This window comes from Prionailurus viverrinus, chromosome A3, assembly GCF_022837055.1.
Source record: "Prionailurus viverrinus isolate Anna chromosome A3, UM_Priviv_1.0, whole genome shotgun sequence".
Lineage (NCBI taxonomy): Eukaryota > Metazoa > Chordata > Mammalia > Carnivora > Felidae > Prionailurus > Prionailurus viverrinus.
The window spans coordinates 30,249,331-30,272,756 of record NC_062563.1 but is presented as its reverse complement, the minus strand read 5'-3'; the positions used below and the strand labels follow the sequence as shown (position 1 = coordinate 30,272,756).

General features: G+C 40.6%; 1 protein-coding gene across 7 annotated transcripts in view; it reads right to left on the bottom strand.

Moving 5' to 3' along the window:
• Positions 1 to 23,426, bottom strand: part of ATRN (attractin) — a 168,261-nt gene that overhangs the window by 79,644 nt on the left and 65,191 nt on the right. For all 7 annotated transcript variants that reach the window (XM_047851704.1, XM_047851706.1, XM_047851707.1 and 4 more), the window contains exons 8-13: positions 23,126 to 23,369; positions 22,197 to 22,380; positions 21,008 to 21,162; positions 17,827 to 17,911; positions 3,183 to 3,403; positions 617 to 738 (exon numbers count right to left, since the gene is read on the bottom strand). In XM_047851704.1, the coding sequence (XP_047707660.1) occupies positions 617 to 738; positions 3,183 to 3,403; positions 17,827 to 17,911; positions 21,008 to 21,162; positions 22,197 to 22,380; positions 23,126 to 23,369 (1,011 nt within the window). The remainder of the gene's footprint in view (positions 1 to 616; positions 739 to 3,182; positions 3,404 to 17,826; positions 17,912 to 21,007; positions 21,163 to 22,196; positions 22,381 to 23,125; positions 23,370 to 23,426) is intronic.

The window sequence follows — 23,426 nt, the reverse complement described above, 5'->3', positions numbered from 1 at the left end:
TGACCCAGCAAGGAGGCAAGGTGCTCTATTTTAAACACCAATCTTCTACCTGCTCATTTGTGAAATGGCGGCGTTCAACCCACTGCTTTTCAAAAGCCTCCCAAACAATTTAAAACTTTCATATTTTATGAACTGCTTTGTGGAATAAACTGTCAAAAACTATAGAAGCTGAGTCATTCTATTATTTTTTGCCCTAGAACCTAAAAAAAGAGATTCTGCAAAGTCGCCTGACTCACCTTCAGTCTCAAGTTCTAAAACTTGCTCCCAAAAGCTTGCACAGGTAGAGTGAGCTCACTCACACCCAACATCTAGCCCTTAGCTACAGTCATGCCTCTAAGGAGTAGGGAGTACACAGAAGAACAGTCCTGCTCTCTTCTAAAACACTACACATCAACCCTTGTGGCCAGCAGGACCTTTGAAATTATGATGCACATAGCAGCCCTTCCTAAAAGAAAACCTAAGCAATATAATAAAATCCAAATCCACACCAAAGGTTTTAAAAATAAGTCTGGGCCAGTATTTGTACCATACACACTACAGTCTTACACCTGACCCCCCCCCCCCCCCCCCCGGGGACCCTTTCATCCTCTGAAATCCTTGAGAAACGGCCCCTGACCTGGCCTTCCGTGCAGCTGTGGTTCACAGGGACACAATGGTCATTGCACCAGTGGCAGTCGTTGGTGTTGGCTGTGCAGCTATAACAATCAGTGTGCTGGTCGCATCTGTCATGGTCAAGAGCTACGAAAAGAAGAAAAATTCATCAACCGCGACAGCTCCTCCTCAGAAAAATCTGAGACTAAGGTTTTTAAAAAATGTTAACAAGGGATGGGAAGTAAAATAAGTAAAACGGGCAGGAAAATATACTGGTGTGCTCAGGTTAAAAGAATATTTAGAAATAAGTAAGAAGTTTAAAGAAACACTCTTTTGTAAACCCCCTACTCCCATAGAAAGTACACAGAGGGGGAAAAACAAAGATATATTCATTTCATTCAACGATAATGAGATATAATGGAAGCAGGTCAGGTTCTCTGAATACTTTTTTTCCCCGAGAAAAAAAGCAGCTAGCAATAGAATGAACACCAAGAGCTGTCGAGGACCCAAACAAAGTAACGTCACAGACCAAACCACTCCTCCTAGCTGTAAATGCAAGGCTAATCTGGGCACAGGAAGCAGGCAGCACCACAGAAGCCCAAAGGAGGCACCAGGCTGAGATACATTCTGTACGCATGTATGTAAATCTAAGAGTGTTAAGTTTGAGATCTTCTGGGCTACTACAGACCTGCTGCATCTCCTGTGGACCCCTGACAGGCCAAGGTCAGCAACAAAAGAGAGCCCATACAACCATGCTGCTTCATCTGTTGATCCACTTGCGAACATGGCACATGATGGAACCCATGGACAAGACAAGGCAGGGCCCACCCCCACGAAGCATGCTCCTTGGGTTGCTGATGTCCTCCTCTGGTCATTGCCCCATGGACTGGGCCCACACAGAAAGAAGAGTGACCAGGGATATGACATCTGAGATAAGCTCACAGCAAAGGGATTCATACTGAACCATCTAAGGTAATTAAATATTATTTTCTATAATCATGTACATTTAATTTGAACTTTTAAAACCTGGATTAAAAAAAAAAACCCAATTTTGCAGATTTTATCCCTTTGAACCCTACCAGGTTCTGGTCCTCTCTGTTCTTCAGTGCTCACTGGGAAGTTGCCTGGGTGTCCTTTTAGAGGATTTATACTCATCTTAATTTGAAGCATTCTAGGACAGTAAAAGCTGACTCTATCCACCATAACCCTCATGGTAACATGCGACACCAACTCTAACAGTTAAGAAATTCAGTCAACATTCTTTAAATTAATTGAAGGAACAAATATTTTGCAGAGACATTTTTCTTACTTTTAAAGGTAGGATATTACCTCACTTTATTACAGATATTATCTCACTGTATTACACTGTGCTGTAAGCCAGAGCAAAACCATAAGAAGCTAAGTAGACAAGATGAAGAAAGCCTGGAAAACATTAAGGGGTGGTTCTAAAAGCTAGGACCACTGGTCATCCTCAGCAACTCTCTTGCCTTGCTATCATTGCTGTGCCCAACTAGAGAAGCTACAAAAGAGTACTCTGCAAAGAGAGCAACTCTGCCTCTATCCACTAGAACAATCTATTCCAACATAGCTTTTCTGGGTTGCCCCTCTTAATCTCATCCTTAACATCAGAACTGCATAATCTAATATGGTAGCCACTAGCCTCATGTAATTTTTTTAAAAATTTTTTTAAATGTTTATTTATTTCTGAGACAGAGAGAAACAGAGCATGAGTGGGGGAGGGGCAGAGAGAAAGGGAGACACAGAATCCAAAGCAGGCTCCAGGCTCTGAGCTGTCAGCACAGAGCCCGACACAGGGCTCGAACTCACAAACCGCGAGTTCGTGACCTGGGCCAAAGTCGGACGCTTAACCTACTGAGCCACCCAGGCGCCCCTGTAATTTTTTAATTTTTTTTTTTTTTTAAATTTTTTTTTCAACGTTTATTTATTTTTGGGACAGAGAGAGACAGAGCATGAACGGGGGAGGGGCAGAGAGAGAGGGAGACACAGAATCGGAAACAGGCTCCAAGCTCTGAGCCATCAGCCCAGAGCCCGACGTGGGGCTCGAACTCACGGACCGCGAGATCGTGACCTGGCTGAAGTCGGACGCTTAACCGACTGCGCCACCCAGGCGCCCCTGTAATTTTTTAATTTAACTAAAGTTTAAAATTCAATTCTTTGGTCTCACCAGTCTCATTTCAAGTGTCTCATATAGCCACATGTGACTAGTAGCTCCCATACTGAGACAATGAACATGTAATATACTTTCATCATCACAAAAAGGTTCTCCTGGATTGCACTGCCTGAGACCAACTGCTAGGTCTGAACCTAGCTGGTATACAAAAATCTATGCAATGCTAAGGTTTTGTCTCCATCACTCATGGCTTCTAGGAGCCATGTGGCATGATCCCATCTATCGTAAAAATGTTTAGAAACCAATTTTTAATCACCCATAAGCCTTTGCTCCAGTTATTACCAAATAATTCTGGATAATAAAATGAAGATAAAAAATGAATATATCCTAAGTGCTTCCACGATTCAGACAAAGTGAGATTTCAAATTAATTAAATTTTAAGAAAAGGATAAAAACATACTTCCTTTGGAAAAACATTCTGATTTTAACTTTTCTTCTTGTGCTTCAGTTGCCAACTCCCAGGAGATGCACTGAGATGACCCTGTGTCCCACACACACCGGATGCCGGGCCCTGCCGCTAGACAAGCAGCTTCACTCCGGTGTGCTTCACACTGTTCCGAGGTGAATACCAGGATGTCACTGAGGAGGAGACTATTGAAACCACCAAATACATACATGGTGCTACAGGGAGGAAAAAAAAAAAGGAGAGGCGTAGTTTACTGAAAGCTTCTATAAACAAATGCATGAAATGCTTCTTACAATCCTTAGACAAAATGTCCCCAAATGCCCATCAATTCGGGATGTGATGTGAATAAACAATGGTATATCCACACAATGAAACAGCAGTCGGTAGATGTAAAAAGGAATGAGCACGATTTCTACATACTGCTATGGAGTGATCTTCAGGATATATTGCTATGTGAAAAAAAAGGAAATGCAGAGAAAAGTAGATATTGTATGTTACCATTTATCTAGTGAGGGGAGGGGAAAAAGGAAATCAAACACACACAGACACACATGCACACACACACCGCTTTTCATTTTAAAAACAAGAACAACAAAGCTTTTCTTTGAAAAAAAGTTTTAATGTTTATTTTTGAGAGACAGACAGAGAGAAGTGCAAGTGGGGGAGGGGCAGAGAGAGAGGGAGACAGGATCTGAAGTGGGCTCTGGGCTGACAGCAGAGAGCCTGATGTGGGGCTTGAACTCATGAACCATGAAACCATGACCTGAGTCAAAGTGGGACACTTAACCCACAGAGCCAGCCAGGCAGTCCAACAAAGCGTCTCTTTGACTTATCTTCTTAAAAGGGTAGGACCAACTTAGTAGCAATGAATATCACTGGTATTTAGATTGTGGTATCTAAAAACCATTCTCTCCCCTACCACTTAAAAAACAAAACTAAAACATAAAACCCTAGGACTCTTTAGAGGCAACCCCTAGTAAGTCAGGTTTAAAAATACAAACAAGGGAAAAAAAAAAAAAAAAAACTAGGCAGAAAAATCAGCAGTGGTACACTGGGGGAGAAAGACTCTACTGAATCAGTCTAGACAAGACACTAAACAAACAGCAACAACCCACAGTGGTGAAGGTGGGGGAATCAGAATCCACATCTGATATTACCTAAAATGTTTCCGTTTCAATAAAATGTTACAATATATGCAAAAAAAAAAAAAAAAAAAAAAAACAAAACAAGAATGTGAACCAAATAGAGGAAGCAAAACAGTCCATCAAAACGTCTCTGGGATGGCCCACATGTTGGACTCAAGAGACAAAGGCTTCAAATCAGCTATTACAAATATATTCAAAGAAAACTGTCTGAAGAATTAAGTCAAAATAGGATATGAGCGACTCAACAGGTAAAGAATACCCATAAAGAGATACAACTTATAAGGAACAATTAAAAGGAAGTTCTGGAGTTGAAAAGTACAGTAAGTGAAATGAAAAATTCACTAGAGGGACTCAGCTGACTTGACCTGGCAGAGGAAAGAAACAGTGAATTTAAACATACATCAATAGTACCATAAGGGACTCTTAAATACAGACAACAAACTGAGGGCTGCTGGAGGGGAGGTGGATGGGGGGATGGGCTAAATGGGTGATGGCCATTAAGGAGGGCACTTGTTGGGATGAGCACTGGGTGTTATATGTAAGTGATGAATCACTAAATTCTATTTCTGAAATCATTATTATACTATATGTTAACTAATTTGGATTTAAATAAAATCCAAAAATTAAAAAAAGATATATCAATAACGATTATATAATCTGAAGAAGAAAAATTTTTTAAATCAAAGAAAATGAAAAGAGCATCAGAGACTTGTGGGAAACTATCAAGCATCATACATAAGCATAATGGGAGTCCCAGAAAGAAAAGAGAGAGAACAGAAAACACATGAAAAAAAATAATGGTTGAAAACTCCCCAGATTTGATGAAAATTATTAATCTATACATCCATAAAATTCAACAAACTCCAAGTAGGATAATCGCAAAAAGATCCATACTTACACACATTATAATTAAAAACTGCTGAGGGAAGGTGGGCAGGGAATGGGCTAAATGGGTGATGAGTATTAGGAGGGTGCTTGTTGTGTTGAGCCCTGGATGTTATATGTAAGTGATGAATCACTAAATTCTACTCCTGAAAACAAATTAGCTAATTAATTAATTAATAAAAACTGCTAAAAAACCCAAACGAAGAGAAACTCTTGAAAGCAATAAAAGTAGGATAACTCATCACATACAAGAGAATCACACTAAGATTAATGGCTAAGACACAATGGAAGCCAGAAGGCAGAGGACTGAAATATTCAAAGTACAGAAAGTAAAAAGCGTCAAATAACATTTTTTTAACTAACAAAACTATCCTTCCACAATGAAACTGAAATAAAGACATCCCCAGATAAACAAAGACTAAGAAAATTCTTTGCTGGCAGGACTGCCTTACTGAGAAAGAGTAAAGTAACAATAATAGTTGAAGACTTCAACATCTCACTCTTAATAATGAGAAAACAACTAGGCATAAAATCAACAAGGCTACACAACACTTGAACAACATTATCAACCAATTTGACTTAACTGACAACTATGGAACACTCCACCCAAATAGAATAACACATATATTCTTTTCAAGGGCACATGGAACATTCTCCAGAATAGACCATATATGCTAGACCATAAAAAAACTCAGTAAATATTTGCGTTTTCCCCCCCACTCCCTTCAATAAGTGTTTTTTTTTTAAGAAAAGAAATCTTCAAAATATGTTCTCTAATCCCCAAAATGGAATTAAATTAGAAATCAACAGGCAGAAAGTCTGTGAACTCTACAAATATCTGAAAAACAAACAACATATTCTGAATAATCTATGGGTCAAAGAAGAAATCACAAGGGAAATTAGAGAATATTTTTAACTAAATAAAAACAAAAATATGCCATTTTAAAAGTTTATGGGATGGGATTAAAGTAGTGCTTACAGACAAACTTACAGCTTTAAACACATACATTGGGGGAAAAAGGATCTAAAATCAATAACCTTAAGAAACTAGAAAAAGAAAAACAAACTAAACCCAAAGCAATCAGAAGGGAGAAAATGATATAGAAAAAAACAATAAGATATATACAAAAAAAACAGAGAAAAATAAATGAAATCAATAGTTTGTTCTTTAAAAAATCAACAAAATTGACAACGCGTTAGAATGACCAAGAACATAGACGGAAAATAAATTAACAAAATTAGGAATGAAGAAGGGACATCATTGTTGACCTTATAAAGATTAAAAAGCATATAAAGAAATACTATGAACTTTTATGCCAACAAATTAGACAAGTTAAATGCAACAAATTCCTAGTAAGACTTACTACTGAAAGTGACTCATTCTTCAAAAAATTAAAAAGTAGAGCTACAACATGATTCAGCAATTCCACTTCTGGGTATATACCCCAAAGAAAGAAAGCTAGACTATCAACAACAGCCAAAGTGTGGAAAGAGCCCAAATGTCCATCGATGGATGAATGGATAAAGAAGATGTGGTATATACATACAATGGAGTATTACTTGGCAACCAAAAAGAATGAAATCTTGCCATTTGCAACTACGTGGATGGAACTAGAGGGTATAATGCTAAGCGGAATTAGAGAAAGACAAATATCATATGACTTCACTCATATGAGGACTTTAAGATACAAAACAGACGAACATAAGGGAAGGAAAGGAAAAATCATGTAAGAACAGGGAGGGGGACAAAACATAAGAGACTCTTAAATATGGAGAACAAACAGAGGGTTACTGGAGAAGTTGTGGGACAGGGGGTGGGCTAAATGGGTAAGGGGCACTAAGGAATCTACTCCTGAAATCATTGTTGCACTATATGCTAACTAACTTGGATGTAAATTTTAAAAAATAAATTTAAAAAAAATAACTGAAAGCTACGACTCAAATACATATTTGTACATCCATGTTTACAGCAGCATTATTTGCAACAGGCAAAGTTGGAAGCAAACCAAATGTCTACTGATAAACAGAATGTGGAATATATGCACAGGGGAATATTTATTATTCAGCCTTAAAAAGGAAAGAAATTCTGACACATGTACAGCATGGATGAATGAACCCTGATGATATTCTGCTAAGTGAAATAAGCTAGCCACAACAATACAAACACTGTATGATTCCAACTAAAGGTACCCAAAGGAGTTAAATTCACAGAGACAGAAAGGAGAATGCTGGTTGCCAAAGACAGGGGGCAGAGCAGAATGAGGAGTTACTATTTAATGGGGAGAGAGTTTCAATTGTGCATGATGAAAAAGTTCAGGAGATGAATGGCAGTGATGGTTACACACACACCTAGTGCCACTAAACCTAGTGCCGCTTAAAACTGGTTAAGATGGTAAATCTTACGTTATGAAAATTTTGTCACAATTAAAAAAAAAAAAAGCTAAAGAAACTGCTTAACAAAAAATAGGAAATCTGAATAGATAAACGTACCACAAGTAAAGAGACTGGATTACCAATTAAAAATCTTCCCACGAAGAAAAGCCCAGGCCCAGATGAATTCTACCAAGTCCCTGATGAATTCTATCAAACATCAAACATGTGAAGTAGTAATACCAATCCTTTATGAAGTCTTCCAGAAAATAAAGGGGGAAAGAATACCTCTCAATTTATTCTGTCCAGTATTAATCAGACAAATATGTCATAAAAAAAACATAAAACGATGGAGCAATATCCCTCATGAATAAAGACGGGGGACATTTTTGTTTGAACAAGGACGTTTGTGGGTGATGGGTATGTTGTCTTGATTGTGGTGATGATTTTACAAGTGTATACTTATGTCAAAATTTATCAAACTATAGACTTTTAGTTTATTCAATTTGTTGTGTATATCAGCTCCTGTTGTTGATATACGTAACAGGCCATATGCAGAATCACACCTATTCTGTGTGATTAACACAGAATAAAGCTGTTTAACAGGCCATATATGCAGAATCACACCTATTCAAAATAAAAGCAGTTGTGTAACAGCTCCAGGGAAAGTTCTTAAATGCTATCATGGAAGGCCAATGCCAGCAAATGATGCAGTCTGTATCACAAAGTATACTGGGCCATATCTGTCACATACATGGTATCTCTCTTGTGTGATGTGTGCTGGCACATCCTCAATCCTGCCATCCACTGTGCCAGATCAGAACCTGAAGAAAGAGTTATGTTGGGGACTGTATAGACAGGAGACACAACACTATCCTTAAATATAATAATCTCCTGCAAAAATCTGAAGAACAGAAACAAGATCAATCAGCAGAAGACAGAAGATAGAAGTCGATTTCAGGTAATATAAAGGAGAACCCGCTAATAACTGGCATCTGCAGAAAAGGAAGGAGCTTCCTTCTTAGGTGAGTTTTCCATCTCTGGACATGTTTAAAGGGGATGCCTGCATTAAGTGGAAGTTTCAAGCAGGTAACTTCCAGAACTCTTCCAACTCCAAGATCCTACAACGTGCCAGGAAGTTTAGAACTAACCCACAATGACGTGTCGAGTAATTTACTCTCACTTGCCTTAATTTCCTTCAAATTAACACAAGACTAGTTTACTAAAGCATAAAGATTTTGTGGCTCTCTTATGTATTTGCCATATATTATATTTAAAAATTGACACATTTCAATTACCAAAAATGAGCCTCACATTTAATTTTTAATCTCATTATTGGATTAGTATCGCATTAAGCAGTCTGGATTCAACTAGTCAATCTGCTGCTTCAACCAAATAAGCTCCATCCCCCTCCTGGTGCAGCTGGTGTTTTCAGCAACTCTGAATCCATCTGGTCACACGTTGGCTATGGGAGGTACGCAGAGCCCTTCAAAAAGGCCTGGAGCCGGAAAAAGGTGCAGCGGCATCTACGCAGCCTCGGTGCCTCAGAACCAGCTCTTCTTCCCACCTCCCTCACAAAACCCACGAGAACAACAACTTAAGTGAGGCACAGCTCACCCAACGCTGCTCATCAGTTAAGAAAAACCACCACTTGGAATACGGGATACGAAGAAATGATATGAATCCAAGTTTCTCTTTGAGTAAATTCTTTCTTTCACAAGATTAAACTAGCCGTAGCCTCTCTCGTCATCCGCTGCCCTCCCCCAACCCTGCCCCACATGCACAGATTATTCACATACAGGCCCAAACATACCACTGGAATTACACAAAAATGAAAACCTTATTATAACCCAAGCAAGCCATTCCTAATTCTGATTCGTGGTTAAATTCTATCGTATGGTAAACTATCAACTTCTCTGAGTTTGTATAAAACCAAAGAATGTTTTAATAGAAAGAAGATCCATTTATCTGCTAGTTACCATCACTGTACTAACAGCTGTCACGATTTAGCAAATGCCTATTATGTGTCAAATCCTGTGCCAGGAGAACCAGGGGCACGAAGGTGAATAAAGCAGAGGCCCAGACACCCGTAGGCAAGAGGACGACAAAATGGCCCTGCAGCTTTTCAGATAAAAGCACCAGGAGGCATACACTAGAAAACTTCAGGGTTTTCCTACACTGATAAAGTACAAGCTTACAATTTAAGATGACACTTCGAATTAGTAAAGTTGTCAGTCTATACCATCAAATGTTCTCATAGGAAAACCATATTTATCACTAAATTTCAGCTAAGTTATTACTTTAAAAAGATGTCACCTTTTCCCAATATCTAAGTGTCTGAATTCTGTCGATTCTTCCCTCACGACATCCTCAAGACATGTTGCTGGCTCATTTTTCCTAATCCCAGGTCTTCATCTCATCTTGCATCGTAACAACAGAAATTTTGAAAGTCAAGGAAATCCTAACATAATGTTGGCGTTATAGCATTTAAATAGTTCCAGGATCGGGGCGCCTGGGTGGCGCAGTCGGTTAAGCGTCCGACTTCAGCCAGGTCACGATCTCGCGGTCCGGGAGTTCGAGCCCCGCGTCGGGCTCTGGGCTGATGGCTCAGAGCCTGGAGCCTGTTTCCGATTCTGTGTCTCCCTCTCTCTCTGCCCCTCCCCCGTTCATGCTCTGTCTCTCTCTGTCCCAAAAATAAATAAACGTTGAAAAAAAAATTTTAAATAGTTCCAGGATTGATAAGGCTCAGAATTTTAGAAGGTAAAACAGACAACACTCATAAGAGCTGAAACAAAATGGGAAAAGTTAAGAACATGATTAGGCTGTTTAGGAAATCAAAAATCTTTAAAGCACAAAGTAAGCAACAGGCAGAGTGGCCATTCTGGATCCTCCTTCTCCAGGGGCAGATTCACGAAGAACTCTGTTAGCTCGGGCCAGGCATTTTTGAGCGATGCAAGGAAATGGAGTACAGACTTCAGATTATCCAAACACTACAGATTGATCCATATGAAGTTTCGCAGTCTTCCCATCTCTATTCCTCTACCTCGCCCGCCATTGAAATGTCTCTTTACCACTCAGATACAACTGTGAGAGACCTGACAACCCAAGTGGTGCAGACAACAGCGAACAGCGGAGGGTGGAAGACAGCAACTGAGCATAACTCTCGCTGTCCCATGAGACAGCACCAAATGTAGCATACCCCTGCATGCCAACAAAACCACACCAACAAACTTGGCATCACAAGGAATTCAAATCGACATCAGATATTTTATTTTTTCCCTCTTTAAAAAAAATTTTTTTAATCTAATTTATTGTCAGGTTAGTTAACATAATAGTGTACACAGTGTGCTCTTGGTTTTGGGGGTAGATTCCCGTGATTCATCCCTTACAACACCCAGTGCTCATCCCGACAAGTGTCCTCCTCAATGCCCATCACCCATTTTCCCCTCTCCCCCGCACCTCCCCCACCATCAACCCTCAGTTTCTTCTCTGTATTTAAGAGCCTCTTATGGTTTGCCTCCCTCTCTGTTTGAAACTATTTTTTCCACTTCCCTTCCCCCACAGTCTTCTGTTATGTTTCTCAAGTTCCACATATGAGTGAAAACATATGATATCTGTCTTTCTCTGCCTGACTTATTTCACTTAGCATAATACCCTCCAGTTCCATCCACGTTGTTGCAAATGGCAGGACTGCATCCTTTCTCATTGCCAAGCAGTATTCCTTTGTATATATAAACCACATCTTCTTTATCCATTCGTCAGTTGATGGACATTTGGGATCTTTCCATAATTCGGCTATTGTTTTTTTGTTTTTTTTTTTTATGAAGTTTATTGACAAATTGGTTTCCATACAACACCCAGTGCTCATCCCAAAAGGTGCCCTCCTCAATACCCATCACCCACCCTCTCCTCCCTCCCACCCCCCATCAACCCTCAGTTTGTTCTCAGTTTTTAACAGTCTCTTATGCTTTGGCTCTCTCCCATTCTAACCTCTTTTTTTTTTTTTTCCTTCCCCTCCCCCATGGGTTCCTGTGAAGTTTCTCAGGATCCACATAAGAGTGAAACCATATGGTATCTGTCTTTCTCTGTATGGCTTATTTCACTTAGCATCACACTCTCCAGTTCCATCCACGTTGCTACAAAAGGCCATATTTCATTTTTTCTCATTGCCACGTAATATTCCATTGTGTATACAAACCACAATTTCTTTATCCATTCATCAGTTGATGGACATTTAGGCTCTTTCCATAATTTGGCTATTGTTGAGAGTGCTGCTATGAACATTGGGGTACAAGTGGCCCTATGCATCAGTGCTCCTGTATCCCTTGGATAAATTCCTAGCAGTGCTATTGCTGGGTCATAGGGTAGGTCTATTTTTAATTTTCTGAGGAACCTCCACACTGCTTTCCAGAGCGGCTGCACCAGTTTGCATTCCCACCAACAGTGCAAGAGGGTTCCCGTTTCTCCACATCCTCTCCAGCATCTATAGTCTCCGGATTTGTTCATTTTGGCCACTCTGACTGGCGTGAGGTGATACCTGAGTGTGGTTTTGATTTGTATTTCCCTGATAAGGAGCGACGCTGAACATCTTTTCATGTGCCTGTTGGCCATCCGGATGTCTTCTTTAGAGAAGTGTCTATTCATGTTTTCTGCCCATTTCTTCACTGGGTTATTTGTTTTTTGGGTGTGGAGTTTGGTGAGCTCTTTATAGATTTTGGATACTAGCCCTTTGTCCGATATGTCATTTGCGAATATCTTTTCCCATTCCGTTGGTTGCCTTTTAGTTTTGTTGGTTGTTTCCTTTGCTGTGCAGAAGCTTTTTATCTTCATAAGGTCCCAGTAATTCACTTTTGCTTTTAATTCCCTTGCCTTTGGGGATGTGTCGAGTAAGAGATTGCTACGGCTGAGGTCAGAGAGGTCTTTTCCTGCTTTCTCCTCTAAGGTTTTGATGGTTTCCTGTCTCACATTTAGGTCCTTTATCCATTTTGAGTTTATTTTTGTGAATGGTGTGAGAAAGTGGTCTAGTTTCAACCTTCTGCATGTTGCTGTCCAGTTCTCCCAGCACCATTTGTTAAAGAGGCTGTCTTTTTTCCATTGGATGTTCTTTCCTGCTTTGTCAAAGATGAGTTGGCCATACGTTTGTGGGTCTAGTTCTGGGGTTTCTATTCTATTCCATTGGTCTATGTGTCTGTTTTGGTGCCAATACCATGCTGTCTTGATGATGACAGCTTTGTAGTAGAGGCTAAAGTCTGGGATTGTGATGCCTCCTGCTTTGGTCTTCTTCTTCAAAATTCCTTTGGCTATTCGGGGCCTTTTGTGGTTCCATATGAATTTTAGGATTGCTTGTTCTAGTTTCGAGAAGAATGCTGGTGCAATTTTGATTGGGATTGCATTGAATGTGTAGGTAGCTTTGGGTAGTATTGACATTTTGACAATATTTATTTTTCCAATCCATGAGCAGGGAATGTCTTTCCATTTCTTTAAATCTTCTTCAATTTCCTTCATAAGCTTTCTATAGTTTTCAGCATACAGATCCTTTACATCTTTGGTTAGATTTATTCCTAGGTATTTTATGCTTCTTGGTGCAATTGTGAATGGGATAAGTTTCTTTATTTGTCTTTCTGTTGCTTCATTGTTAGTGTATAAGAATGCAACTGATTTCTGTACATTGATTTTGTATCCTGCAACTTTGCTGAATTCATGTATCAGTTCTAGCAGACTTTTGGTGGAGTCTATCGGATTTTCCATGTATAATATCATGTCATCTGCAAAAAGTGAAAGCTTGACTTCATCTTTGCCAATTTGGATGCCTTTGATTTCCTTTTGTTGTCTGATTGCTGATGCTAGAACTTCCAGCACTATGTTAAACAGCAGCGGTGAGAGTGGGCATCCTTGTCGTGTTCCTGATCTCAGGGAAAAAGCTCTCAGTTTTTCCCCGTTGAGGATGATGTTAGCTGTGGGCTTTTCATAAATGGCTTTTATGATCTTTAAGTATGTTCCTTCTATCCCGACTTTCTCAAGGGTTTTTATTAAGAAAGGGTGCTGGATTTTGTCGAAGGCCTTTTCTGCATCGATTGACAGGATCATATGGTTCTTCTCTTTTTTTTTTGTTAATGTGATGTATCACGTTGATTGATTTGCGAATGTTGAACCAGCCCTGCATCCCAGGAATGAATCCCACTTGATCATGGTGAATAATTCTTTTTATATGCCGTTGAATTCGATTTGCTAGTACCTTATTGAGAATTTTTGCATCCATATTCATCAGGGATATTGGCCTGTAGTTCTCTTTTTTTACTGGGTCTCTGTCTGGTTTAGGAATCAAAGTAATACTGGCTTCATAGAATGAGTCTGGAAGTTTTCCTTCCCTTTCTATTTCTTGGAATAGCTTGAGAAGGATAGGTATTATCTCTGCTTTAAACGTCTGGTAGAACTCCCCTGGGAAGCCATCTGGTCCTGGACTCTTATTTGTTGGGAGATTTTTGATAACCGATTCAATTTCCTCACTGGTTATGGGTCTGTTCAAGCTTTCTATTTCCTCCTGATTGAGTTTTGGAAGAGTGTGGGTGTTCAGGAATTTGTCCATTTCTTCCAGGTTGTCCAATTTGTTGGCATATAATTTTTCATAGTATTCCCTGATAATTGTTTGTATCTCTGAGGGATTGGTTGTAATAATTCCATTTTCATTCATGATTTTATCTATTTGGGTCATCTCCCTTTTCTTTTTGAGAAGCCTGGCTAGAGGTTTGTCAATTTTGTTTATTTTTTCAAAAAACCAACTCTTGGTTTCGTTGATCTGCTCTACAGTTTTTTTAGTTTCTATAATGTTTATTTCTGCTCTGATCTTTATTATTTCTCTTCTTCTGCTGGGCTTAGGCTGCCTTTGCTGTTCTGCTTCTAGTTCCTTTAGGTGTGCTGTTAGATTTTGTATTTGGGATTTTTCTTGTTTCTTGAGATAGGCCTGGATTGCAATGTATTTTCCTCTCAGGACTGCCTTTGCTGCATCCCAAAGCGTTTGGATTGTTGTATTTTCATTTTCGTTTGTTTCCATATATTTTTTAATTTCTTCTCTAATTGTCTGGTTGACCCACTCATTCGTTAATAGGGTGTTCTTTAACCTCCATGCTTTTGGAGGTTTTCCAGACTTTTTTCTGTGGTTGATTTCAAGCTTCATAGCATTGTGGTCTGAAAGTAAGCATGGTATAATTTCAATTCTTGTAAACTTATGAAGGGCTGTTTTGTGACCCAGTATATGATCTATCTTGGAGAATGTTCCATGTGCACTCGAGAAGAAAGTATATTCTGTTGCTTTGGGATGCAGAGTTCTAAATATATCTGTCAAGTCCATCTGATCCAATGTCTCATTCAGGGCCCTTGTTTCTTTATTGACCGTGTGTCTAGATGATCTATCCATTTCTGTAAGTGGTGTATTAAAGTCCCCTGCAATTACCACATTCTTATCAATAAGGTTGCTTATGTTTATGAGTAATTGTTTTATATATTTGGGGGCTCCTGTATTTGGTGCGTAGACATTTATAATTGTTAGCTCTTCCTGATGGATAGACCCTGTAACTATTATATAATGTCCTTCTTCATCTCTTGTTACAGCCTTTAATTTAAAGTCTAGTTTGTCTGATATAAGTATGGCTACTCCAGCTTTCTTTTGGCTTCCAGTCGCATGATAAATAGTTCTCCATCCCCTCACTCTCAATCTAAAGGTGTCCTCAGGTCTAAAATGAGTCTCTTGTAGACAGCAAATAGATGGGTCTTGTTTTTTTATCCATTCTGATACCCTATGTCTTTTGGTTGGCGCATTTAATCCATTTACATTCAGTGTTATTATAGAAAGATACGGGTTTAGAGTCATTGTGATGTCTGTATGTTTTATGCTTATAGTGATGTCTCTGGGACTTTGTCTCACAGGGTCCCCCTTAGGATCTCTTGTAGGGCTGGTTTAGTGGTGACAAATTCCTTCAGTTTTTGTTTGTTTGGGAAGACCTTTATCTCTCCTTCTATTCTAAATGACAGACTTGCTGGATAAAGGATTCTTGGCTGCATATTTTTTCTGTCTAGCACCCTGAAAATCTCGTGCCAATTCTTTCTGGCCTGCCAAGTTTCAAAAGAGAGATCAGTCACGAGTCTTATAGGTCTCCCTTTATATATGAGGGCACGTTTACCCCTTGCTGCTTTCAGAATTTTCTCTTTATCCTTGTATTTTGCCAGTTTCACTATGATATGTCGTGCAGAAGATCGATTCAAGTTACGTCTGAAGGGAGTTCTCTGTGCCTCTTGGATTTCAATGCCTTTTTCCTTCCCCAGTTCAGGGAAGTTCTCAGCTATTATTTCTTCAAGTACCCCTTCAGCACCTTTCCCTCTCTCTTCCTCCTCTGGGATACCAATTATGCGTATATTATTTCTTTTTAGTGTATCACTTAGTTCTCTAATGTTCCCCTCATACTCCTGGATTTTTTTATCTCTCTTTTTCTCAGCTTCCACTTATTCCATAACTTTATCTTCTAGTTCACCTATTCTCTCCTCTGCCTCTTCAAGCCGAGCAGTGGTGGTTTCCATTTTGTTATGCATTTCGTTTAAAGCGTTTTTCAGCTCCTCGTGACTGTTCCTTAGTCCCTTGATCTCTGTAGCAAGAGATTCTCTGCTGTCCTGTATACTGTTTTCAAGCCCAGCGATTAATTTTATGACTATTATTCTAAATTCACTTGCTGTTATGTTATTTAAGTCCTTTTTGATCAGCTCATTAGCTGTTGTTATTTCCTGTAGATTCTTCTGAGGGGAATTCTTCCGCTTGGTCATTTTGGATAGTCCCTGGCGTGGTGAGGACCTGCAGGGCACTTCCCCTGTGCTGTGGTGTATAACTGGAGTTGGTGGGCGGGGCCGCAGTCAGACCTGATGTCTGCCTCCAGCCCACCGCTGGGGCCACAGTCAGACTGGTGTGTGCCTTCTCTTCCCCTCTCCTAGGGGCGGGATTCACTGTGGGGTGGTGTGGCTCGTCTGGGCTACTTGCACCCTGCCAGGCTTGTGATGCTGGAGATCTGGCCTATTAGCTGGGGTGGGTAGGCAAGGTGCTCGGGGGCAGGAGGGGCAGGCTTAGATCGCTTCTCGTTAGGTGATCCACTTCAGGAGGGGCCCTATGGCAGCGGGAGGGAGTCAGATCCGCTGCCGGAGGTTTGGCTCCGCCGAAGCGCAGAGTTGGGTGTTTGCGCGGAGCGAGCAAGTTCCCTGGCAGGAACCGGTTCCCTTTGGGATTTCGGCTGGGGGATGGGCGGGGGAGATGGTGCTGGCGAGCGCCTTTGTTCCCCACCAAACTGAGCTCTGTCGTCAGGGGGCTCAGCAGCTCTCCCTCCCTTTGTCCTCCAGCCTTCCCGCTTTCCGAGCAGAGCTGTTAACTTATGACCTCCCAGATGCTAAGACGCGCTTGTTGTGGGAACACAGTCCGTCAGGCCCCTCCGCTTTTGCAAGCCCGACTTGGGGGCTCTCCTTGGCCGGCGAGCCGCCCCTCCGCCCCGGCTCCCTCCCGCCAGTCCGTGGAGCGCGCACCGCCTCGCCGCCCTTCCTACCCTCTTCTGTGGGCCTCTCGTCTGCGTTTGGCTCTGGCGACTCCGTTCTGCTAATCCTCTGGCGGTTTTCTGGGTTATTTAGGCAGGTGTAGATGGAATCTAAGTGATCAGCAGGACGTGCGGTGAGCCCAGCGTCCTCCTAAGCCGCCATCTTGCCGCAACTTCTAATTTGGCTATTGTTGATAGCGCTGCTATAAACATTGGGGTGCATGTGCCCCTATGAATCAGCACTCCTGTATCCCTTGGATAAATTCCTAGTAGTGCTATTGCTGGGTCGTAGAGTAGTTCTATTTTTAATTTTTTGAGGAACCTCCATACTGTTTTCCAGAGCGGCTGCACCAGTTTGCGTTCCCACCAACAGTACAAGAGGGTTCCCGTTTCTCCACATCCTCGCCAGCATCTGTTGTCTCCTGAGTTGTTCATTTTAGCCACTCTGACCAGTGTGAGGTGGTATCTCAATGTGGTTTTGATTTGAATTTCCCCACACCAGATATTTTAAATATAAATCAGGAAATCCGTATGTACAAAATTCCGTGAAAAACTAATGGGCTGAGGGAATCCTGCAAATAATACGTAAGTCCAACTCCACTATCTCATGTGTAACCTTACTTTCATTTTAAACACAAGAGAAAAGGAGCAAATGCTTCTTCTCCAATTAATTACCTGTTGTGTAAGACTGCCGAGTGGCCAAATCTGTTGACGTCATGATGAAGATCAGGTCTGGGAAGCACTGACCAGCGGTCACAAGCTAGGAGCAAGAAAAACGCATTTCAGAAGGAATTGCTATTCATAATCAGTTAGGAACTCGCATCTTCTTTGGGAAGAAGACCGCAACAAGCACAACTCATAAAACGTATCTCTCAGTTTTCTTTCTTTTTTTTTTTTTTTAATTTTTTTTTTTCAACGTTTTTATTTATTTTTGGGACAGAGAGAGACAGAGCATGAATGGGGGAGGGGCAGAGAGAGAGGGAGACACAGAATCGGAAACAGGCTCCAGGCTCTGAGCCATCAGCCCAGAGCCCGACGCGGGGCTCGAACTCACGGACCGTGAGATCGTGACCTGGCTGAAGTCGGACGCTTAACCGACTGCGCCACCCAGGCGCCCCTCTCAGTTTTCTTAATGACACCATTATTTCGGGGGTAAAATACAGCAGCAGCAGAACAACAGGGCATGGGAGGCAGGACAATATGGCAATTCTAATTCACGAATGCATGTAACATCCTTGACACTCACATCACTCACTCTGTTGCCTATCACTTTTACCCACTAGAGTGTTTCTTAATTTGACATTTTTCAAAACTTATGTAAGTAAAATATGTGGGTTCCATAATTATTTTCCAGTTCAAACTTCACCTAGTTTTTTAAAAAGTCCTTGGGGCACCTGGGTGGCTCAGTCGGTTAAGCGTCCAACTTCAGCTCAGGTCACGATCTCGCGGTCCGTGAGTTCGAGCCCCGTGTTGGGCTCTGGGCTGATGGCTCGGAGCCTGGAGCCTGCTTCCGATTCTGTGTCTCCCTCTCTCTCTGCCCCTCCCCCGTTCATGCTCTGTCTCTCTCTGTCTCAAAAATAAATAAATGTTAAAAAAAAATTTTTTTTTAAAGTCCTTTTCTAGGTTCCCTAGACCTACCAATTTTTCTGTTTTGTTGCATGTCAGCAACTTCCCTTCTGTACCTTAATCCAACTGGTGCTGCAGAACGCTGCCAACCTTACTCACACTCCCTCTCAGAGACACTCAGACATTCATACTCACTAAGCAAAGGTTCTTCCACTTGATCCAGACCCTTATTCAACTCTGACAATAACAGCTTTCACTTCCTTCTCCCCAGCCTAGACTCTGTGGTCTTCTTCACACAGAGAACAGAGGCCACCAACTCTCATAGCTTCCTGCCCACCCACCTTGCTTCCCTCCCTAAAACCACAGGATGGCGGGAACTGCTTTCTCTTGTTCCACCTGGCTTTCACCACAGCATTTAAATGTGCCCAAGGAGGCACTCAACTTATGTAAGCCTTTTCTTCCCTTCACAGAGAAATGGGTTGGGTCTTTTTCTCTTTTCTTTTTTCACTAAAACACTTAACATTCACGGTGTACATCTGACCTTACGTCGCTGCTATCTGGATTACTCCTCCTCCCTGACTACAGGCTAACAAAGGACATCTTTGTTGTCAAATCCAACAGGCCCTAGAGTCCTTGTTTTACTTAATTCCTCTGCAGCCATTGTCAACCGCTCCCTCACAGGTCACCAATCTTGCCTCACTTTCCTCCTGCTTCTCTGACATGTTTTCACAGTCTCCACTCTCCTTCAAACTTCTTTATCCATCCATCCTCTGGCTGTCTGCTCATCCCTGATGACACATGCTCCCTAGAGGCTTGCCCCTGCCTAAGGCTTCCCACTGACCTCTGTATGGCTCGGTCCCACAGTCATCTCCAGCTGAACATGCACCTAAACCCAATTATTCCCTTCCTCCCAACCCAGTCCCTCTCCTTCTACTTCCAGCCTTGGTAAAAAGCACCTTCTACCATGGGCACACCAGATAGCCAGCAATAGGGTACAAGTGCTGCCTAACTTCACCTAGCTGACTTCCTGGGGACCCAGCCTGGATGGACCATCCTCAAGAATTTGGACCTGATCTCAAGGTCCAAAGAATTTGGATCTGACCTCAAGAATTTCCCTGACCATAATCCTTACTCTCTTGAGTTAAAGAATGCCCAAAGATGCTTTCATGTATTCTTCTAAGAGCAAGCAACACCCTGAATTGCAATTATATCGTCTGTTCTCTGCCTCCCCTACTATGAGTCCCAGCACTGTAATTTACTCATCTTACAATCTCCGAGCTTAGTGGCTGGCACATATATGTCTGTTAAAAAAGAACATCTGATGATACAAGAGAACTTCTAGTATTTGTTTTGCATGAACACATACTGCCCTCTTCTGGTCAAGTATATTACCACACCAAAATTTTTTATAAAGTTCCATGTCAAAAAGTATTACATCAAGAATGTGTAAAACCAATTTTTAGGGAATGAGATAAAGCTATTGGTTAAACCAACTTAACACAATGCTGGTGGTAACAACTATGTAACACTATTATATAAGTCATTCATTTGTAACACAGAGGCTGCTCACCCCAACCCATCCTCAAAAATTAACATTCAACCAATTGATGGGAGTGACTTCACTTAATACAACTCAATATAGAAAAATATCAAAAATTTAAATAAAAAGATAAACAAGAACTTAATATAGAAGTAATACTTTTTAATAGATGTGCAATATTTGTCATAGGAATATAAAAAATACCATTTGGGGGGTGGCTGGGTGGCTCAGTCAGTTAAGCATCCAGCTTTGGTTCTGGTCATGATCTTGCAGTTGTGAGTGTGAGCCCCATGTGGGGCTCGCTTTAGATCCTCTGTCCCCCTCTCTCTCTGCTCCCCACCCCCACTCTCATGTGTTCTCTCTCTCAAAAATAAATAAATATTTAAAAAAATTTTTAGAATAAACCATTTGGACCTCTTTCAAATGGCCTGACCATTTTCAAGTACCAATATTTTCAGTTTCTTCTAAAATGTTGTTATTTATAGGGCGCCTGGGTGGCTCAGTCAGTTGAGCATCCGACTTCCGCTCAGGTCATGATCTTGTGGTTCATGGGTCAAAGCCCCACATTGGTCTCTGCACTAACAGGTGAAACCTGGCTCAGATTCTCTGTCTTCCTCTCTCTCTCTCTTCCCTTCCCCCACTCATGCTCTCTCTTTCAAAAATAAACATACAGACATACATATACAAATAAAATGCTGCTTATAGACAAAAGAAAATTCTTCAAAACTAAAATGGCTTTGGGAAACTTACCAATGTCGTAAGCCATGAAATCTGAAGAGAAGCATTTGGCGCCATGGCTCATGGATGTGTCATTGTGTGTGTTTCCTCCAAACACCAGCATGGTTCCACTCACTATCACAGCTGTGTGCAAGTAACGGAAAAATCGGCTGTCCTTAAGAATGGTCCTTTTGAGTTTATTTAAAAATAATAAATACAAGGTTAGTTTTTTAGGATATTTATCATCTACTTGCTAATGCAAACACAACCAATTTCTTAACTTTAGAACCAAATGTGCAAATACTTCTAGATTTTTCCCTATATAGAAGTAACTTTCTCAACAATAAATAAATATGTAAAACCTTAAAGGTCTATGAAAATTTTGACAAAGCACATTAAGAGTCTTAAAAATGATCATAACTTATGACCTTATAATTCCAGTTTCTGGGTAGAAATCACATAAAATACAGATAAAAGCTTATGTATAATGCCTTATTAATAAGACAAAAACTAGAAACCAGAACTTCCAACTGTTCAAGCTTAGTACACCCACACGACAGAGTATTTACACAGCCACTAAAATGACAGACATTTTAATGATTGACAGAATGTAAACTGGTATCCATAGCATGGTCTCAAATATGTAAGGAAATACAAAAAGAAGAGAAACCATGCTTTATATAATCACATTATTTCATCATTCAAATCTGCTTTACATTTATTAAAATTAGCATACTTGATATAGTTCAATTTATAGGAGAGGGAGTACTGCTCTAATTTAGGTCCTGAGACCACCTCTGTTTGATGATTTCATGCAATGACACCAGTAACTAACCCCAATGATGACACTTTGGTCATCAAGGGTTAAAAAATGGATAGATTCTACTTAATTACAACAATGTGCATAAGCTCAGCTTTGTAGAACAACTGACTCCTCAGGATTCTGAAGAGCTAAAATTTTACAGTGGTACTGAGTGTATGAAAATTGAAAAACCAGTCAAAAAATACTAAGCATCTTCTAATCAATCTACTACAAAATTATAGAATAATGCAACAAAATAAACTAGCTACACTATTACCTTCCGCTTCTTTCCCAACTTTCCTACCTACAGTGCTGAAGAGAATTATCTGCTAGGCCTGAAAACAAAAATATAACACAATATCTTCCGGACAATTGCCAGAATTCACACCTTAGAGTAAAAGCTCAAGAAAAAGCACCCACCACATCTGGGTGTCCACATCGTATCTGTAGAGATCATCTGCGAGCCGGTATTTATTGGCGCTGAAAGCCTTGTAGCCGCCATGTACGTACAGGGCCCTGGTCCTGTAGTCATAGACACTGCTGTGGCCATAGCCCCCTTGGACAAGGGCTCCCTGGGTATGTAATATACTCCATGTGTTCTTAGCTGGAAGGGGAAAACAGTTAAAGGCAAATGTTGCAGGCTCCTCCTCCCCTAATACTTTAAATGACCAATTAGTTTACAATGAGAGATTTCAGGAGACTTGATACATATGAATTTCTTTTACCTTTTAATTTTTAAAGGAAAGCCATCTAAAACTTATAACAAAACCAGGTGGCCAAACATCAACCTGTTAAATGATCTGATGGTCTAATATACCATGCAGGAAAATAATTACATTAAATTTAAAAGACTCAGATTCCCCTCAGTTGAACACTTAATACCCCGTGACCTTCAGTGGCCAATACCCAGATGTACTTTATGGGCCTACTTTCTCAAACTATCAATTATGGGCAGTACTCCTGCACCAAAACAGCAGATATAATAAAATTTAACCAATGGAAAGATTACACATTAAGGGGAAATCACAGTCCATTAACCCAATCTCTAAAGGGTGGTCTAATTTTTTTGTTGTTGTTGTCAGAATACTTGTAGTACCAAATCACTTTTATTTATTTACTTTATTTCCAACACCTAAAGCATTTGGTGCCATCTTTGGCTCCTCGCCAAACTGACAGTAACAAATATATACTACTTAGCAGCAGCAAGGATCTGAATTTCAATAGTAATATAGCAACATTCACCGCATTTCAAGATAAAGTACTGGGTCAAAGTTAGGTGGACTCTTGTTGAACAGTCAAAACAATACGGATAAAGGTTTTAAAAGAATCACTAGAAAAAATACACCTACCCAAGTCATATTCCTGTACATTGCTTATATATCCATAGAGAGGGCAATGACCAAAGATGACCAGCATGACCACTCGGCCAGTTTTCAACGTGACAATGTGTGCTGAGTGCCCGACCACTGCATACTGCTCTTTGGCTTTAGGGGTCAACAACACCCATGATTCGTTATGAATATGGAACACTCTCAACTCATTGGTCACATTCCCTGTAGAATCAATTTTTCCTCCGTACATGTAAATTTTATCCTAGGGGAAAAAATGTAAACAAAATTCTAAAACACATCAAAAGGATCAAATCTGAGA